The sequence below is a fragment of the Orcinus orca genome, chromosome 2 (assembly GCF_937001465.1).
Source record: "Orcinus orca chromosome 2, mOrcOrc1.1, whole genome shotgun sequence".
NCBI classification, from domain to species: Eukaryota; Metazoa; Chordata; class Mammalia; order Artiodactyla; family Delphinidae; genus Orcinus; species Orcinus orca.
Genome location: NC_064560.1, coordinates 160,851,102 through 160,871,567, shown reverse-complemented (window position 1 = coordinate 160,871,567; position 20,466 = coordinate 160,851,102). Strand labels below are relative to the sequence as shown.

Here is a 20,466-nt window from a genome sequence, read left to right as displayed (position 1 = left end):
AAAGCTGATAAGGAAAAAATATCTTAAAAAGAAAACGAAAAACTTTACAATACCTGTCCATGGGAAGATTTGGACCAATTAAAATAAAGTAAATCTGTGTGAAGATTTGGACTAATTTCCAGCAAGTAATCATCAATGAATTGATTCTTCACAAAGAATGATTATTCATAGTTAGGTGCCACCAGGTTTCAGATAAACATTTAAAAAAATCTTTTAAATAATGTGTCACCTCTTAAGATGCTAAAGTGAAATTATATAAATAAATCAACAAATTGGTGAAACAGAATAGTTACTTTATCATGTAACCCTTAGGCAGCATGTCACTTTAAGCAAATTAGATGTACTTTAAAGGCTTTCACCAAAGCAGGAAGAAAAATCCTCCATCACTGTTTGGCCTTCTCTTTTTTGCCACACAATTAAGCATTATTTAAAAAGTATTTGTAAAAAGAAAGTTTAGTTCTTGCTAAGAACTATGTTTATGTTATGTTACCCCCCCTTTTTTTTCCCCTTGAGAATGCAGAATGGACACTTCCTTCTGCTCTTAGGCATCATTTGAACTGCCGAGTGGTGTGGGATTTTTAGAATCTTAAATTCCTTCACATCGTTCCACTAATTAGTCCTTTTCCTTCCCTCTTAGACCTGGAAGCATCAGCTTAAGAGATAAAATTTGCCAGCTATTTTCTTCAAATGCTGGTCTAGACAGCTGTGTAGTTAGCATGGAGTCTGACTGGGGAGCAAAACTGGAAATCTATTGATTTTTCGTTGAAGAGCGATACTCCTTAGCAGATTCAGGGCTCGGGTGAGGCAAGGGAGGCACCTAGAGTGCAAAATTTAAGGAGGTACTCACTCCCAGATGCTGTGCACTTGCTTGACCTTGAGAGTGAATGCCTCTTTAAATTTTGTAGTCTAGATGCCTCCCTTCTCTTTGGAGTCCTGGTCCTGCTTCTTGGCATTCTAGGAAGTACCAGGGGCTCTAGGAAATAAAATAGAGCCTTGAAGAAGCTCTACCATCCTAGCCTTTCAGGACCCACAGAAGGGCATTTGGTTGCTTTCCGGAAGAACACCAGCTTGATCACAAAGACTTCCCCACTCCTTCCATGTAGAGCTCTTGTGCAAGAGCGTTTTGATTGTCAACAATTCTCTGGATAAGGGTCCCGGTATACAAAGACAACCATTTATACAGCCCAAACGAGGCCAAATCTGTTTAAGTGATTTAGAAACTAAAAATCAGCCCTTATTCATGTCCTGGGCTTTCCCCATATATCTTGCCATTTGACTGCTTTTTGTCTTCCATGACTTCACTTATTTTTGTTTGGTTTGCACATTGGCACTTCTACCCAAATAAGTTAGCAGGCTTCTGAACCAAAGAGCATCTGCTAAGGACGGAGAGGCAAATTGAAAGAAGTCCAACGGTGGAAGTGAGGGCGGGTGCTCCAGGAGGAAGTTCAGCTCAAGTGATTTAAAGATCAATGTCAAATTTTAGAATATGCAATCCATTTCACTAGGAAAAAGCTTAGAGACCCTTCCAGGTAGCATTTACTTTTTTAGTGCTAGGACAGTAGGTGGTTTGTTTTGTTTTGTTTTTGGTATGTGTGTGTCTATGTGCCTGTGTGCACCTGCACACTTTGGGAGGACAAATTTAATCCTGAGAATATTTGATATTTTTAATAGAGGCCATTACAGGACAACGAGGCTCTAGATAACTTGTTTCATGTTCAATACAACGATCAGATTTTTAAAATGCCAGTCCTTTCTCTGCAGCCTTCTATTTGACCTCACTATGTGACATGATTACATCATTTCCCCCATCTCAGTATCCGTTTTGTTGAAAACAATGCATTTGATTAAAACCTGCTTCTGCGTTGAGAAGATGCTAGTCTAGTTATTACAACCTCTCCTATCTTCTTTTGTCTTATTTTAGTACAAGTTCAATACTAAATGCAGTATGTGCTCACTTGCATGATTATGGGTACCTACTGCTTTTGTACGGGTGGGGGGCCTCAAAGGAGATGGAAAACCTTTCTCATTGCAGAGCCTCTGTTGGAATAGTCTTGCATTTTTATAAAATAGAACTCACTATTGAGTTCCAGAGTTTGGCTTCCAAAATTGTTCCTGAAAGCCGAGTGAGTATCAAATGGACAAGCCATAGTTAGTTATCTGTGCTGGGGATGCGAGGGAGTTGCCTTATAGGGGATGATCATGTTGCCAGTTTCTAGGTTTAAATATATCACACATGCATGCATATGTATGTACATACATACACACATGCATACAATTTGACAAGGAAGTGGTTATGGACCTACCTTGGGCTGTTTTAAAAATATACCAGGAGACATCAGAAAAGGCAAAAGATACAGAGAAGACTCTCCTGAGACCATTTGCACAAGGACCCCTACCTGGGTTCCCAAGAGAAAGATCTCTCTGTTTTCTTTTTAGGAATCTGAGAGCAGCTCTCTTAATTAAGAAAGGTTGCTCACCAGGTTTTTATTGTTTGGCTTCTTCACACAGAACCCATCGGCTTCACCCTGCACCTTTAGAAACAGCAAGTTCTCTGGATACAGAGAAACCTACCATGCAGTCTCTTAAATAAGTAAATAAACAACATATATATGTTTTGTTAAAAAAAACTTTAAAGCAAAAGTTATACATATGTAACAGCGTCCTTTCGATGTGAAATACCCACGGGAGATTCAGGGCAGGCTCTCAGCGTGCAGTTCGGGTTCCGGAGGCATCTTTGCAGCAAAATCCTTGGGAAAAAGCAAAGCAAGGAGAACGTGGAGCTGGGTCTGGCCTCACCGCGGGCCCTTGTGGTAGCAGCCGGAGGGTGCCAGTGGAACGGGTCAGGCCGCGGGGCAGACACGGCAACCCGAGCCCGCGGGTCCCTGGCCACCTGGATTCGCAAGCGCTGGGTTGCTTGGTCTCTCGTCCTTTCTCTCTCCTTCATTTTGTTTGTCTCGTTTTTTACACCGAATTCTGTTTCTGAGAGTGCTGGGCGGGCAGCTCAGATGTCGCACTCGCTGTCGCTGGACGTGATGGAGATGGCCGAAGTGGCTGCCTTGCTGGACAGGCTGGCGGCCGGGCTGGCGGCGGTGCCCAGCACCTCGGGCGTGCCCTCTTCCTCGGCCCTTAGCGCCCGGCCGGGGCCCTGCGACAGGACCTGCTGCTGAAGCCTACGGGGAAGGAAAGGAAACGAGTCACTGTGTGTAACATAGCCGCCGGTACCCCCGTCCCCCGGTCCGCATCCCTTAAGCCCAGCAGTCAGCGACTCTCCCTCAGACCCGGGCAGTTAAAGCGGGTAAGACGAGGCAAGAGAGGCCGGGCAGGAGGCATGCGGCGGCTGTTCTGTGGAGCCCTGCGGTTGCCCCATCCTCCTTCTTAGTCCTTTCTTGGCTCCCTATCTCCCCAATCTTTGGGATGCTGTGCTCGCAAGGTCGTTCCTGGTGTTGGTCACCTTTGGGAGATTTACAATGCTCTCAGGATAAATGAGGTGTGGGTGACAAGGAGAGGTCAGGCTCTGGGACAGGAGACCCCTTTCCCAGCCTGTGTCTTCCTAGGGCATACGCCTGTGTGAGTGCCCCCGAGGCTGGCAAAAAGGGCGGCCTGACGATTCCACAGAGGCTTTGGACCTGGGAGAAAAGGCTGGGTTCTTGGTCAAAATATTTGGCTGATTGAGAGCCACATGCTGGGGAATGAAAAACCTCTGCCAACTAGTTTGCCGTTTTGAGACAGGGCTGCCCACACGTGGGAAGAGTAGAACTTGACTTTCCACTTCTTACAGACATAAGTTAGAAATTTCAAAGCATTAGAGAAGGATGCATCTGGGCTTTAAAAATGACAACACTAAACTGCCACACTGCTAATAAGCCAGGCCTCACTTAATAATAGGAGCCTGGGCCCGGGCTGACAAGAATTAGCTTTGGGCCTTGGGGTCTGTAATTGCTTATGGGATTTTAATTTTTCTTTCCTTCTCCCTCTCAATGTAGCCTTGGTTTGGTGACTGGAACCAGCTGCTGGAGCGACCCCCAGGCGCCGAGAGCCAAAAAGAAAGGGTGGGGAATCAAAAGCCCGGAAGGAAACCCCGACCCAGGATCCCAGAACGCAGTGGACTCAAAACCGAAGACCTCAGTCCCATCCCAATTCCTACGAAATCCAAGTCTCCAGGCCTTGGGTAAGGGCGCGGGGGGTGCGGTCACCCTCTCCCTCCCTGGTGAGTTCAAGGCTCAGAGAAGGCCTTTAGGTACCGACCTGTTCTTGGCTGCAGCCGCCCGGTCCCTTTGTCGGCGGTTTTTGAACCAGTTGCCCACCTGCGTAGGGGTCAGTCCGGTTGCCTGGGCGAGCTCACGCTTTTTGCTGGGGTTAGGGTATGGGTCCTGCAGGTACCATTCCCGAAGCAGGTGCCGCGTGCGCTCCTTGAAGCAGTGTGTCTTCTGTTCGCCATCCCAGATGGTGCGCGGCAGCGGGAACTTCTTCCTCACGCGGTACTTGTCCACTGGCCCCAAGGGCCGTCCTCGCAGCTTCTCAGCCTCCTGGTAATGCGCTTCGAGCCACAGCGCCTGCAGTTTGGCGTGCGACTCCTTGGTGAACTTGTGGTTTTCCAGAATATGGTAGAGCTCGCGGTAGTTGCCACCATGGAAGGCCACGATGGCTCTCGCGCGCAGCACGGATTCATTCTTGTTGAGCGCCTCGCAGGCCGCAGGGGCCACAGGCAGCGACCAGAGGAAGCGACCCAGGCGCTCCACGTCGCCGCTTTCCTCTAGAGTCTCGCATACCCCGGCCACTTGCTGGGGACTGAAATTCAAGATAGGCAGCTGGAACATCGAGGCAGCGCCGGCGGCAGCGGAGGCGCTGAGTCCGCAGCGGGACACGCAGCAGATGCCCGCGGGCGCTGCCGGGTGCGCCAGACTCTCCTTGGGGGAGCGGCTCCGGGCCACCAGGACGCACGGCCGGGGCAGCGGCGGCGGCGCAACCGCGGGGAGCGAGAGAGCGGAAGGGATTGGAGGAGGTGCCGGCTCCGCAGCTCGGGTTCGGCTCGGCTCCGTTAGGGCACGCAGGCCAGCTAGCGGGCGCCGCTACTGGGGTGGGCGGATTGGCGGCGCGGGCGCCATGGAGACCCCCTGTCAGTCACTGGCCGGCTCTGCCAATCAAGACTGCGACCGGAGCGCCCCGGCCATTTCAGCACCTCCCCGCTCTCGACAGCGCCCGCAGTTCTCCGGTAGATTTAGTATTTTGCAGAACTTGGAGGAGGAAAAGACGGGCGAGAGCCGCAGCGTTTCACTACCACCCCCAGCCTTGTTCCTCTCTCTTCCCCCGCAACCCTGCCCCAGCGTCCCCCCCCCCCCCAAGAGGCAGTGATGCTACAGAAATCCACTTTGGGGCGAGGCGCTGCCTGGGTCAAGAGGCCTCCAGAGGACAAAGAGGACTGGGCCAAATCGAAATCCTCCAAGAGAACTCACCAAGTTTAGTTGTAACGAAACACAAAACCTTGAGGGAGGGCACGAATGGGGAGGGAGGGGAAGTGGATCACCTCTCTTCTTGCCAGGACCCATCCCTGCATGCCTTGCCGGCTGCCAAAGCAGCCGAGTAGGAATCGAATGTGAAGCAGAAGGAACAGGACCCGGGATCTGTAGAAGAGGTCAGTTTGGACTCTACCCCCATCACCTTCCAAAGTCTCCTAATATCATTTAAAATACGAGCTAGGACACTCTCATTCCTGATAACACAGGTGCTGACCATGTAGTAAAACACTTGCAACAAAAGCGGCGCCGCAAACCCCAAGTTTATACTTTTCAGTTTTTTCTCCCCAGTTTAATGGACTTCAACAAATGTGCAGCGTAGCCACATCTAGAGTGAGAAGTCACTGGTAGGTCAGGACAGCAACTTAAAAGCTTGTTTCAAAGACCTTTTTAAAGAAGTATCGATTTGCTCTTCTTGCAGGCTAATTTTGCCATACCCTGTGTTAGAATGTTTACCTCTTGAGCTGGGGATAGAAACTCTAACCTTGGCCTTTGGACCCAAAAGTAATTCAATAAAAGTAAAATAGAGAAGGGGGAACCACACCAATAGAGAAGGGGGTGTAGAAAGCACTTCTTAAGCCCCTGAGCCCTGACCCTTCCTGAAGAGAGAAAGGGCCTTCTTGGCGGCTCTGCCTTGGGGCCAGCAGTTGAATTGGCAACTTTATTGATTCTCAGTTGACATTCTCATCATGCCGTTTTCTGAGACCTAGGTCAAAAGTAACTACGATATCACCTGGGCTTTTGATAGGGGTTTATTTAGTTTGAAGAAAATAATTGGAAGAGGGGAGTCCAACGAAAACGCCAGGAAGAATATCTTTGGAGGTCCTATCCCCAGAAAGGAATCAGATGGGAATGTTCGCCCCAGAACTGGACTGGGCCCGGCTGTCTTTTCTTTAGTATCAAGTACAATTTGTATGTGGCTTGTACAGCTCTGGTAAATCAGAAGGCAGATAGATAGCACAGATGGTTGGAGGTGTCGGGTCAGATCATGCTACGCCTGAATGCAGGGCAAAGCTCATTCTGACGGAAAACCCTGATATTATTTTCACAGATCTTCACAGTTCACTCAAAAAAAAAAAAAAAAAAAGCAGAGAGGAAGAAAAAAGCCCTGCAACCATTTACATCATTTCTGTGAGTTTGCTGCCACCTCAACGGAGAGACTTTCTTTTCTAAGAGCTTATTTTCATGAAATGCGACAGGCAGAGGCAAAATGGAGAGGGTGATGAGGATAATGTCAAAGCACAAACCTTCTCTAGCTTGAGGAGACTTCCGAATCCTCCGCAAGGACAACTTCTAGTGAGAAACATCACAAACGAGGGCCAACAATGCACGGTGTAGAAAACCCCGCAGGCGGGGAAGGGGTGAAGAGGGACCCCAGGAGGGTTGCGTTCCCGGCACCCCTGGCCAAGGAAGGAAAGCACCCCATTGCTCCAGTTTGCAGAGGTTTCCTAATTTTCCCCCTTTGGACTCTCTGTAGCCCAATAGCTTCTTGATTGCCCTCCGCGAGCAGAAGCAGCCGCGGGTCCGCGGGATCTTACAGCCCTCGAGCGCAGAGAGGACCCCCAGCCTCTGCTCCTAGCCGCCGGAGGTGAGGAGAAGTTGTCGGTGCCCCAGGGGACCGCGCCTCCGCACGCCTTTTTGCTGCACTATTTGAAAGTGGTGAATTCCGGCTTCTTACCCTAAGCAAGTCGTGTAATTTTCCGAGTCTAGGTGCCCTATGCAAGAAATAGGAATGTTTCTTTCCAGATGTCCCCTTTGGCTTCTGCGTTGTCTGGGGCTCTCCGGCGACTGAGACCAAAAGCCTAGGTTGGCCTTGGTGGAATCGCGGGAAAAGGGCGCTGGCTGCTGCCGCCGAGTCCGAACCCCGCCGGACGCTGTGTCTGGGCGCCGGGGCGGGCGGGTTCTGAGAGGTGTCTAGAGGCCCGGGTCTACTGTCAGGATATCCTGTCTTCACCATCGCAGGGGACTTGGCTTAATTTTATCAACTCAAGGGGAATAAACTTCTCCAAGGCACACTGAGGTAGCACATTCGTTCATCAGCTTCACTCTGGGAAGGGACAGAGGGAAGAAATTTGTGAGCCCCCGTCCCTGAGAATGAGGAGCTTCGAGGATTTCCTTAGAGATAATTCCACTGTGAAGAAGATGGCCCCCCACCCCACGGCTGAAGCGCACTTTTCCGGGTTTGCCAGGCGAAGGCTGGAACTTTTCTTAATTTTACGGAGGGATAGAATTTTACCAATTTTGGAACGTTGCGCCAACCTTGCAGAAAACCCGCTACACCCGACTTCATTTTTCTTATGTGTTTGACCAGGTAACCTGGAAAGCGCAGCGGCGGCCTTTGGCCTCGGCCCATCGGCAGGTTTGCAACTTTCTGTGGTTGGTTTGCAGCTACTAGTAGATTTGGGAGGCCTTAGATTCTCACTGGGAATACGTAGATGGCTATTCTTTCTGCAAACTCAAGACTTTTATTTTATGGAGAAAAAGCGGGTATAAGATAAATGCCCTCCCGGGAAAAAAATGTGTCTGATTGTTCATTGCAGAGGCGCCAGGGCAAATTGCCTCCAGGGAGTTGTGAGGTTCATACCAGAAATCTTGAGTTCAGTCTAGGACTTCTTGCACGTATCAATCTCTCCCCTCGTTTTGCCCCTTCTGATTTTGCTCTCTAGAGTAGAGGGACACTTGGAGCCCAGGTTACACTCTGCTGAAAGATTTGCCAGTGGAGAGCACTTTGTAGAGGTCAATACATTCTTATGTCTAGTTTCCAGTCTCTTGTCTTGTTTTGTCTTTCTTTTCTTTGACTTCTCCTACATCAAGCTGTAAAATAAATGATGTGTCTTTGTTTTATTTCCTATACAATTCACATAGTCAGGGATTTTAAAGATATCATAATTGAATGCATCTGAATTCCTTGATAAAGACGTTTGTGCTGCATGTGAGAGTTACAGACTGGAAGACAATGAGGTCCCAGCCTTTTGTGTATGTCCATTTTGACTTTGGGGGGAGAGATCTTTGTTTTCCTTTCCTGGGCCTCAAAGCCATGTGTTGTGAATAGGTGAGAATAATGTAAAAAAAAAAAAAAATCCAAGATTAGAAAGGCATTTTACTGCCTTTGAAATTACAGTATTAAAATTTCACACTCTCATTTATTCATGAATTTAGAATTCTGATTTTTAGATGATACTGTATAAATATAAATATATATTTGTTTATGTATTTGGTGGTCCAGCTCTTCAGATTATGAAATTAATTGAATATCCTAGTTTTAAAGTACCAACTATCCTAATAAGTTCCCAAGATAGATTGCTGTCTTTCATGCATTCTTCCCCTGACTGTATGTATGCACCTTGTAACAAAGAACAGAGATGCCTCTTTGAGAAATGTTTTGTAGATTTCTTGGTGCTGTAAAATTAACTGGCAAAAAAGTATTACAATCAAAGTATTGATCTAATTTTAATAGGTTAGATATTTTTGTTATTATTTGCAAAATTATTTATCATCTATTTTTTAAATGATGCAAAATTGCTTGTGTTGTTAATTGGAGGAAATGTTTATAAGTTTAAATGTGAGGAAATGTACCATTTGAAGGTATTGGTTAATTAGCAGTAATTGTTTTTTAAAATGTTAGGCTGACTATGTAACTTTGTTTTGACCTCCAGTTTGTTGCTGCTTCTAGGCATTTGGATGATAATTTGTATTTAAGCCAAAGACTATATTGCAAGTTATACCCCTTTTTTAAACTATGGTTTTAAATTCACTTTTCTCTCTCTTCTACTTCTGTGAGGGTAAGTCTAAATCTTCAGAGGGCTAACCACACCACAGCATAGCTTGCTTAGGGCTATGTATCAGTGGGTTCTTATGTGAAGGATTAACTCTTAAAAATGTAACCAGCATGTCATTTATAAACACTTTATTATCAGTAATGAAACATTAGTTGAATGACTGAAAGAATAATTAATTTGTAATTCTCTACTAGAACCTTGTTTTTTTCCACTAGCAGGTTATTTTTGACCATTTTCAAATCTAAGATCAAAGTATCTTTCTAAAATACACCTAGACACCTTATAATTCAATGAAGTGAAAGAGTGTAAATTTGTTTATGTCTTCTGGCATGAGTCAAACATTATTCACATTTGATTTTATGTATTGTATGTCATATATATGCATTAATTACATGTATTATATGTGTAATAAATGATAATTTCCTTCCAAGTAGTGTAAAATCAAATAGAAACATTAGCCTCCAATAAATACCTTAAATTCTGCATTAATCCAGTTCATTAACAGAAAATACTTTTAAAGAATTACATTAAAAAATATAATTTTCATGGCATCTTACCCTTCAAAGTAGCAAATCTCAGGAAGGCAATTATAACCCCTCTTTCCAGGGGACATTTGGCAATGTCTGAAGACATTGTTGGTTGTCACAACTGGCCCTGAATGCATGGAGGCAGAGATGCCGCTAAACATCTTACAGCGAATCGCCACAGCGGCCCCCACCCCTAACCAAAAATGTCAGCAGCATCACTGTTAAGAAACTCCGCTTCAGAGGAGCTCAAAATAATCAACAAGACACAGACAGACAAAACCTGCTAAAATTGTTTATTTTGGAGTTGAAGCACTTTTAAAGGAATCAGTGCCCTTTTAATTTCATCTTGGGTCTCGGCCATACCAATAAAATCTTTTCCTAAGGACCCACTGTAATTTTGTGTAATTGATACTTATGGTGACTGAATACTTATAAATTTAGAAATATCTCTGAGGAAAGTGGAGTTTTGTTTCTGTCTATGTTCTTTGAGTAACTGGTGGGACAGACAACAATGGTTGAAAGTTATTGCTCAGACCCTCTCCATTTTACAAGTGAATAAAATACGAAGACCAAGAGGTTAAATGATTACTCATATTATACAACTAGTTAGTGGCAGAGATACATTTAAAACACAGATGCAATCCTCTATTTATCACATACGTTGCTTTCCCTACCCAAGGAAGATGGTATAATTCCCGTTGAGTTTGAGGGTGAGGATCTGAATCACACATGAATATTTATTGGTGACTGCCATGTGTAAGGTCCTATGCTATTTCCTGATGTTGTGACTTTCATAGTTTGATGCACACTAGTTCATGGATCTCAGAGAGGTTGAAACTATTCTGGGTCTTGTCAAATGGTGTACCCTTGCAAACCCTAAAAAGTCCTTGAATCTCAAATGTGATTCTCGGACTTCAATTATCTTCTTTGCGGGGTGGGAATGTTGGAGTCTGGGTTTATTGAAGACCTTTCTCTGAGTCATCACACTGTATGCTGGCAGGAAAATGGAACTGAATTCAGGCTCATTGGGGAGGAGAGACTGGACTTGAGGTGCTGTAAGGCTTGGTTCAAGTAAAAAAACCTCCGAACTCTTTTGTCAGGTCTTTCAAAAGAATAACAGTGATGCTCACTAGCATTTCTATAATTAACAAGCTGTCAACATTTCTATTACAACCACAGAAGTCTATTACAGATAGAGAATTGTGACAAATGTTTCTTTAGGTCTGAAATGTTAGCCTTCATCTTCTTTTCAGCCTAAGGCAATTTTTCAGACCAATTTTGTTTCAATCATTTTGGATCAGTTGTGTGGTAATTTTGGAAGTGCAGATGCTCTAGGCCCACCTATTGAAATAAAGACTTTTAAATGGAAACACAGAGAGGAGTCTGCTTAAGCCCCAGTGGGGACCAGCTGCAAAGCTCTGGCACGGAATTATATAGGCAGACAGTGACAGTAGGTTTAGAAAAAATTAAGAGGCAGAGAAATGTGTGCATGTTTCCTTTAACAGTAGATATTTTCCCCCTCAGATCCTTCACACTATGGAATTTTAATCCTCTCTTTTTTCTGTTCTGTATTTTATCTGTTACTTTCCCTATTATTCCTAGGTTTTTGTGAAGTTAATGTAAGAGAATTTGTCTTTACAGTGATTAAAATTTGGGGCTGAACTGATTTTTTTGGAATTTTAATATTTAATTTTAACTTTCATTTAGTTAAATTTTCTTTCTACCCCTCTCATCTCCTTTCTGCTTGACCATCTTTTTATCCTTGTCCTTGAAATAATAATTTAGAAGTTCTGCAGTATTTTCTAGTCCATCAATGGTTATCTCTCCTTTCCTTGCTCTCTTAATTGTTACATATGACTCTATCATTGTCTATAAACAGGACACTTAATATCTTCCCCATTAAGATGCACTGTTTTTCCTACCATGGCATTACTTTCCCCATTGTTCTCGCCATCCAAATAGGATTAGACTTTTACAGTATTTTCACTTCCCCACTTTCCTCCTCCTCTGTTACCCCAATCCCAAAGTTTTCTGAAATGATGTAGTACCTAGAGTTTTCCTTGTAGTGTATCCCTTCGGTTTTAAAAATACTTATTTAGCAATTATGTCACACACTTCTAGACAGTCTGTTCTTATTACACACACATACAGACACATATTCCTCTCCATTCTTTCCCTCTGCTATGGTTCATTTGTTGATATTTAGATTTTTTTTTTCTCATGTATTTTCCTCATCTGGAGTGTTATTTTTTCCCCTACTGGAAATACCTTTTGTGTTTTTCTCTTTATAAAAGCAACACATGCTCACTGCAATAAATATCCATATACTTATGGAGTCAAAAGTGAAAGTTTTTTTATAATGTCATTATTCCATAGATAAATCACTATTAGTGCTCAGTGCATATCCTTATGTACTTTTGTTTTTCTACACACAGAGATACAGATTTTTTTCTTTTGACAGAAATGCTGTCATATTATCCATACTGTTTATAGCCTTTTTTTAGCCTTCTTTTTTATGATAACATTTTATGAACATTTTTCCTGATAATAAATACATGTTATCATTTTGAATAGCTGCACTGTATTCCACAGCATACATACCATAACTTATTTAACCAGTCCCTATTGACGATTGTTTAAATTGGTTCCAAATTTTCACCATTATAAACAATGGAACAATGAGCATCTTTATGTATTGTCCAATTTTTCCTTCAAATTCTTGGAAGTAAGATGAATGGGTTAAAGGGTTTACATATTTAAAAAGTGATATGTATTTCCAAATTGTCATCCAAAAGGATTTTTACCAATTTTTACTTATACCCACACCGTGTGAGTGTCATTTTCCCCCACACCCTGGCCATTATTCTTCTTTTAAATCTTTGCCAGATTGATAGATGAAAAATGGTTTCTTTGGGACTTCCCTGGTGGTCCGGTGGTTAAGAATCCGCCTTCCAATGCAGGGGACGTGGGTTCGATCCCTGGTCGGGGAACTAAGATCCCACATGCCGCAGGGCAACTAAGCCCGTGCGCTGCCATTACAAAGCCCGTGTGCAGCAACTACAGAGCCCATGCTCTCTGGAGCCTGCGCGCGACAACTGTGCAACACAACAAAGAGCCCGCGCACCACAACAGAAAGATCCCATGTGTCGCAACTAAGACTCTACACAGCCAAAAATAAAAGTAAATAAATAAACAAATATTCGAAAAATGGTTTCTCATTGTTTTCAAAATAGCCATTTCTTTGGTTATTAATAAGGTTATGCAGTTTTACATATTTACTGGTCATTTGTATTTCTTCTTTTGAGAATTTCCCAATTCTATCCCTTGATTTGGGATGTTTATTCTTTTTATTCATTTGTAGTATTTCTTCCAACATTAAGGATGCATTTTTTCCCGTCATATATTGCAAATATTTCTTCCTGCTTTTTCACTTGCTTTTTCACTTTATGGTGTTGTTTGTCCTATAGTTTTTATAATTTTCACATAGTCAGATCTATCAAATCTGTTTCTGTCTCGGGTGTTATACTTAGTACAGTGTCCCTTCCATGTTATAGATAACGTGTATTTTCTTCTCCTGCTCTTTCTAGATTAAAAAAAAATTAAGCCATCTGGATTTATTTTGAGGTCTCATGGAAATTTGGACTCTAACAGGGTTTTTTCCCCCTTCAAATCATTTTCTAATTCTTCTCCCTCCCTCCCCCCCCCCCACTTCCTTCCTTCCTTCCCTCCTTCCCTGGACCAAAAAAACTAGAAACGCATCCCCTTTGATCCCTGGCCCCATTTCCTTTCTAGGCCCCTTCCTCCTTCAATCAAAAGAATGTAAACTTTTCTTTGTGACTTTTCTTCCCCCTTCTGCTTCAGCTAATTCACCTCAGGCCTCAGAATGTCCTGGAAACCTCCTTCCATTCCAGACCTGGGTTTGTCTTCTGACAGCCTGGGTTCTCTTCTTTCTCTGGCAGTCTTGCTTGGCCTGGGTGTGTCTAGACTGTGCTTGTTCTCGGAATGTTAAGAGGGTGGAAGCAGGTGGGGTTGCCTAAGGTGCCAAGAAGACTTGCGCGGCTGGAAGAAGACAGGAGCGAGTGTGTCACCATGCGGGAGAGGGAAGCTCTTGACCTGAGCCTTAAGGACTTGTTGGGATGAGCAGAGATTCAGGTTGGAGATAATGAAGTGGTCTGGGGACAGTCTGGAGATTAAAACCAGCGCTCTAAGAGATTTTTTAGACCAAAAAGTGCCTCTGTTGCATATTTCCCAGAGTTTAGTTTTACCACCTCTGAATCCTGCCATTATTTATTGATTGATAATTCTTTTCCCACAGATATGAAACTCCACTTTTATCACATATTAAATTTCTATGTGTACATAGGTATTCTTTTGGACTTTCTTTTCTCTTTCACTGATATGTCTATTTATTCCTATGGTTCCCCTACTGTCGTTCAAGTACATTTTAATATTTGATAGGGCAAGTTCTTCTTCAGTATTTTTAAAGAAAAATTCTTTGGCTGTTTTGTGAATATTTTCTTCCAGATCAACTTTAAGGTAAGTTTTGTCAAGTCTTTTTCACAACCCCAGATTCCAGTGGAGTTTTCATGGAATTGTGCTGTTTTGCAAACTGGTCCCATACATGGAGGCAGGGAGAGACTGAAGAAAGAGGCAGACCACTCCAGATTGGTAGGTGGCAGGTTTAATAACCAAGGGAACTTATTTATGAGACTTGTCTTGGTTGACCACAAGATGAGTAGATCTCTGCATCTGCCTGCCAAATCTTAAAGTTTATATAGAGACCTTAACTGGGTTCAGTCATGTGTTTAGTCCAGATGGCCTCACCAGAACCTTACTCTCTTAAGGCTACATCCATGAAAATGGCTCCGACGTGGGAATGGTGGGCAGAACATTCATTCCAAGGATGGGGAGGAGGTGAGGAGCCTCTGATTGCCTGGGTCTAGCGCATGGGTCAGTTGGTTGTCATGTCCTCTTGATGACTTCCTCCAACACTCCACCCCTTGTGACTGGCTCTTATGGTCTTACACAGCCACTCTTTCCCACTGTGCCCTGAGCGGCCAGCAAGGGGTTTCACTAGCATGGCGGTGGCTTGTTTGGCAGCTATCTGGCCATCCGGGTGACATGTACCATTGCAAATTATAGTAGATGACACCTTTCCCAGACATGATAGGGCCTTTGGTGTTCTCAGCAGCATAGCAGATTGATCCATGGTGAGAGTCAGGCTGTTTCCTACAACTTCCATACCTTTACGGTATTGAGTGTCTCGTCAGGGGTCCCTAGTCTGTCATATGGGGCAACAGGCCCTACTGGTTGATCGTTCAAATGTATTAAAGCCAAGGCGGTTTTACCTGTTAGTATTTTAATCTGCTGCTTTGATATCCTATTTTTCCTTTCTATCAACCTTGCTGCTTGCCAATTATAGGGGCGATGAAACCTCCATTCAATGTCATGTTCTTTTGCCCAGTCCTGCATATCATAACCCTTGAAATGTGACCTCCAATTACTATCTATTTGATGAAGGTATCTGTACATGGTACTCAGCTTCTCTAATCCCCTAATGGTGGCAGCCTGGTTTGAGCCGTGGCAGGGGAAAGATTGGGTTAGGCCAGATGCAGTGTTCACGAAAACCAAGGCATATTTAGAAGCCTTACTTGGAGGGAGGGGACCAATATAATCAATTGCCAATACCTCAGTGTTTGGGAACTCCAGTATATGGCCCCAGACTCCTTTGGTAATTGCCTTAGGTGTTGTTTAGAACACAAAGGACATGTCGTTACTGCATTAACCAAGTCACTGTATTTCAAGGGCAATCCAGCATCCTTGACAATATGCCATCCCACCCATATGCTATTGTGGGTGGTCACTCTTTCTATGCAACCAATCTGCCATATATAGTGAAGGGTCAGTTGCTAGGGCTTGTACCTGAGCTAGGGCATCAGCTTCTTGATTGCCAGGGTGTGTCAGTGCCTTGTGAACCAGCATGTGGAAGACAGTAAGGACAGCCTGAAGCTCTTCCAGGTGAACCTAAAAGTCTTTCCACACATCCTGACCCTACAGAGGCTTTTTCATGATCATCCACTCCTTAGCTTCCCATTGTCCAAGTCATAGGGTTCGTCCCTTTATAATAGCCCAACTGTCATTGCAAAGGGTTAATGACCAGGGTTCATGAGTGATCACCAGCCAAACTGCTCTGAGTTCAGCCCACTGGCTGCTGTGGTTTGTTCCTGTTTCCAGGCATTTGTTTATCAGATATCAGCAGGAATTTCCTCCACTCCCTCTGTATAGGCTGCAGGGGCTGCCACAGGAATAGGGGTGGAGGCATTCAGAGCATCTTCATATTCTACAGGGCTTAATAGCACCTGTATTTCTAGAGACAGTGGGCTGGCAGACAGGGTGCTCTTCTGCTGCATATAGGCATGCCACTTAGTCAAAGTGGGAATTTGAGCCATGACAGAAGTGGGTTGATGAAACATATTCTCCATCCACCCTTTGATAGGAAGGGAAGTTCTTACCATGATATGCTGTTCTTTAGTAAGAGAATCTACCCTGAGGAGCACTGTATACACTGTCAGGAGCTGTTGCTGTATGTGTGTGTTGGGGGTGGGGTGGGTATATTGGGTTTCTGCCCCCTTCCAGGACTGGGACCAAAATCCTAGGGATACTTTCTCATTCTGTTGCCCCTGCCACAGCACCCAACCCAAAGCTTCCAGAGTCACAGATACATCTAACTCAAATGGTAGCCCTGCATGAGAGATGCCCAGAGCTTTAATCTGCTTCACTAATATTTTTGTCTTTTCAGAGGTAGCTTGTTGCTCTCATTCCGAGTCCCACACATGCCCTTTCTTCAGCAGGCAGATAAAGGATGGAGGCACTGTACTATGTAGGGAATAAAACCAAAACCCCCAAATTCCTACAAAAGCTTGGACCTCTTTCATGTTCTTAGGGCTTGGATAGGCTTGCACCTTTTCAATCACAGCTACTAGGATAATGCACATCTTACCCAACCAAATAACTCCCCCAAACTCTATGACCATGCCTGGGCCTTGAATTTTCTATGGGTTCACCACCCATCCTCTCCCTCACAGATGTTCCAGCAAAGTCTGCAGAGTGTCCTACAGCAGAGGCAAGTCTTCACATGTTAACATAATATCAGTGTAATGGGCCCATTTTACTGTAGTGGGGAAGGAGAACAGGGACAGATATGGGGCTACCATCCCATAAGATGCTGTGGGGCTGTGCAGGTAGCCTTAAGGAGATATTTGAAAGGTCTATTGTTGTTCCTCCCACATGAAAGCAAATTGATCTTAATTATCAGAAACCTGTACTGTCAGAGTCTTTTCCTTAAAACACCTTGAAGATGAAGCACTTTTGCAGGAACATTTATATTAATAACATATATTTATACAAAATAACCTAAAGAAAGTTTAGCATGACTTCTTATTTGACAGTGCTTCCCATGTAATTTAATATATCAAATAAGCCTAATTAATTTAATTCTCTTTTATAAGGAGAGATTACATATCTCTGAGATGTTCCAAGGGCCCTCTAGAAAATCCCAGTTAGTTCAAGGTCAACAGGACTTTGTTAAGAATTTGATTTGGGGTAAGTTTGTCAAAAATATCGAAAGGTTTAAAACACTTGATTGAATAGGACCATAGGTCACCGTGAAACAGTACCTAGTTATCCAGTTAACCAAAGTGATAATTAGAGACTTCAAAGGCAAATACATAAAGTTATGTAGTTGTAAAAACAAAAACACAACGTACCTCTTTTAATAGAGAAGACTCAGTTTTCTTAAGTAATCAAAGCCTGATAAAGACAACATGAAGCACAGAAAATTATTTTGATAAAACACAGAATCTCTGTTTTCTAGGCAGATTACTTAAAAGGTGAAGAAAAACCTTTCACAGTCCCACTAAGAACAGACCAACAGTCCAAAACAACTTTGTCCTTTTAGCAGACAAAAAAAATTGTTTCATTTTTACATAAGTACACTATTGATATTAAAGCTTATTTTTCTTTAAGCCAATTAAATAGAGCTCATTTACAGATTAATTTTGACAACACCCTCCAGAGGTAGAAAAATGTCACATATATGTAACGTATATTCATAGACATACATCAACATACAGACAGACACAGAGACCCCATAGTTTTCATTCTAAAACTTTAGCCAAGAATCAGGTACAACAATATAAAACTCACTAATTTATAAGCCAGTTGAATCCAAATGTGTTTCTGGTAGATGGAACAAGTTAAGTTTACCCACTCACATGGCTAAAGCTTTTTACTAATATTTGTGGAGAAGACTTTTAAAATTAAAATTTGTATTTGCCCTTTACCGGTAATCTTATGGAGCTGTGGACTAGATTTTGAGCAAGGGAGCTTCTGTAGTCATCTGTATTTTAAATAGTCTCTTTCCCTCCTTTTTTCCATTCAGTCTCAGGCAATCATGGGCTGTTTTAGTTATCTCCTTAGGTATTTACATTTCAGATAAAATTTAGAACTTGAAGGGACAGAAAATGAATGCAAGTTTTCTCCTGGGAGTTTTGGGGTGTATTTCTCTATTATCAAAGTCTAGGGTAATTACTATTTAAAATTTTTCTTTGTATTAAAGGTCGGATGGCATGGGCCTACTCTGCCTATTTCATTGTCAATCGCCACAATACCCTCCTCTTTGCTCTCCTCACTTTCCCAAAGATTCTACCTCTTACTGTCCTAATCAGGCTTTATCACAAGCATACGGACTTTAATCAATGGCAGCTTGTGATCTCCTAGCTTTCCAAAATAGCATTCTAAGGTCTCCAGCTTATTATTCTGGTCTTCCAAAATTGTCTGCCGCTCCTGAAACTAGCAGAGTAGTGGATAACTGCATGTCCTTTTCTAACTTCAGCTCTTCTTCCAACTTTCTAACTCGAGTTAGTCTCTAGTTGGGCATCGATGGTCAGCCAAACTGCCCACAGTACAGGCCAGCCCACTGTGGCAGCCATTTGTTTTCCTTCTTTACTCAAGTTCTCTCTTAAGTGTAGTTTCTCAAACAAGCTCATTAAAACAGCCACATTTTTGGGGTGTCCTCATACTCATGGGGTGGTCCACATGCATCTGACATATGGGCCACCTCTCCTCACATAGAGGTCAATGGCCAACTCAGGATTTCCCCCACAGATTACTCTTTCTCAAGGCCAATTTATTCCATCTCCTGGCTGGCTCACCAGTTGTTGGTTTGCAAACTGGCCCCCTGAACACAGACAGCAAGGAGAGAACAAAGAAAGAGGCAGACTACTCCAGATTGATAGCTGGTAGGTTTAATAAGCAAGGGAACTTGCTTACAAGACTTGTCTTCGGTGACTGCAATTTGAGTAGGTCTCTGAACCAACCCACCAAATCTTAAAAGTTTATAATAGAGGCCTTAACTGGGTTCAGTCACATATACAGTCCAGATGGTCTCAACAACACCTCACTCTCTTAAGGCTTCATCCTTGAAGATGAGCCCACTATTGGAATGGTAAGCAAAGTGTACATTCCACGAACAGAGGAGGGGGTGAGGAGCTTCCAGTTGCCTGGGTCCAGCTCTTGGGTCAACTGGCGGTCATGTCCTCTTGATGACCTCCTGCAACAAGTTTCATTACATAGATTAATTTGGGATAAATTGCATCTTTACAATGTTGAATGCTCCCATTCAGGTACATAGACTGGCTCTCATTTATTCAAACACTCATTTATGTCCTTCAATAAAATTTTATACTTTCCTCATGTAGGAAAAACAGACATGAGAATTGAAAAAGCATCATGGTTTGAGGTTATTATTATAAAGGTCTTAAGTCCTATACAACTCTGTGGATTTTGAAGGCATCATTGTATTACAGCATGGTACAATAATTAACATTTACTATTGTTTAAAATGAATGAGGAAGTTTTTCCGTTGAGTCCCCCTGAGTTGGTAGATATAGATAATTGGAACAGGAAGAGGAGCAGAAAATGAGGTTAGAGCTTGAGGAATTGTCTAGGGCAGGGTCTTGATAATTGGCCTTTCCTATCTGCCCCCTACTCCTGTGAAAGCACCCAGACTGAAGCCTAAGAAATAGTCTTTAATGAAATTGAGTGGTTAGCCTGGGAAGGTATAGGTCTTTCAAAGTGGAGAATTTATGCTTACTCAGGGCTTAGAAATTATGCTAGTGCATTCAAAAATCAGTAAGGAGCCTGAGGGATTTAGTGATATGGTAAAGAAGACATATGGTTCTTCTGTATACAGGGGGAAAAAGTACACTTAGAAACTCTGGGGAAAACAAAATCTGTATAAGAAATCAAGGATCAAATGTGAAACAAATGAAAATATGGCATGATTATAATCAATTGGTGGAGACTAAACAAAGAAAATTTAATTGATTTTGATGCTTGGAAATTTTATACTTTTAGATTTTTTTTGATGTGGACCATTTTTTTAAAACGAATTTTGTGACACTTTGGTTTTATTTTATTTTTTAATATTTAGTTATTTATTATTTATTTGGTTGCACTGGGTCTTAGCTGTGGCACACGAACTCTTACTTGTGGCATGCATGTGGGATCTAGTTCCCTGACCAGGAATTGAACCCGCACCCCCTGCAATGGAAGGTGAAGTCTTAACCACTGTACCACCAGGGAAGT

The 20,466-nt window shown here is 43.2% G+C and overlaps 1 protein-coding gene and 1 long non-coding RNA gene across 2 annotated transcripts in view; both read right to left on the bottom strand.

The window, feature by feature from the left end:
• LOC125963580 (uncharacterized) overlaps positions 1-20,466 on the bottom strand; it is a 102,604-nt gene that overhangs the window by 4,581 nt on the left and 77,557 nt on the right. The window lies entirely within an intron of this gene.
• On the bottom strand, positions 2,456-4,985 carry SIX6 (SIX homeobox 6). Its single transcript, XM_004262095.3, has 2 exons — positions 4,246-4,985; positions 2,456-3,170 (listed from the first exon to the last, which is right to left on the bottom strand). Exons 1-2 carry the CDS (start codon positions 4,815-4,817, stop codon positions 3,002-3,004), a joined length of 741 nt encoding a protein of 246 aa, XP_004262143.1. The 5' UTR covers positions 4,818-4,985; the 3' UTR covers positions 2,456-3,001.

Excerpts from the sequence above, each read along its gene's own strand:
- SIX6 (XM_004262095.3), bottom strand. The coding sequence starts at position 4,817 with ATGTTCCAGCTGCCTATCTTGAATTTCAGTCCCCAGCAAGTGGCCGGG. Across the intron at positions 3,171-4,245 it reads GCGGCTGCAGCCAAGAACAG|GCTTCAGCAGCAGGTCCTGT; the intron begins GTCGGTACCTAA and ends CCTTCCCCGTAG.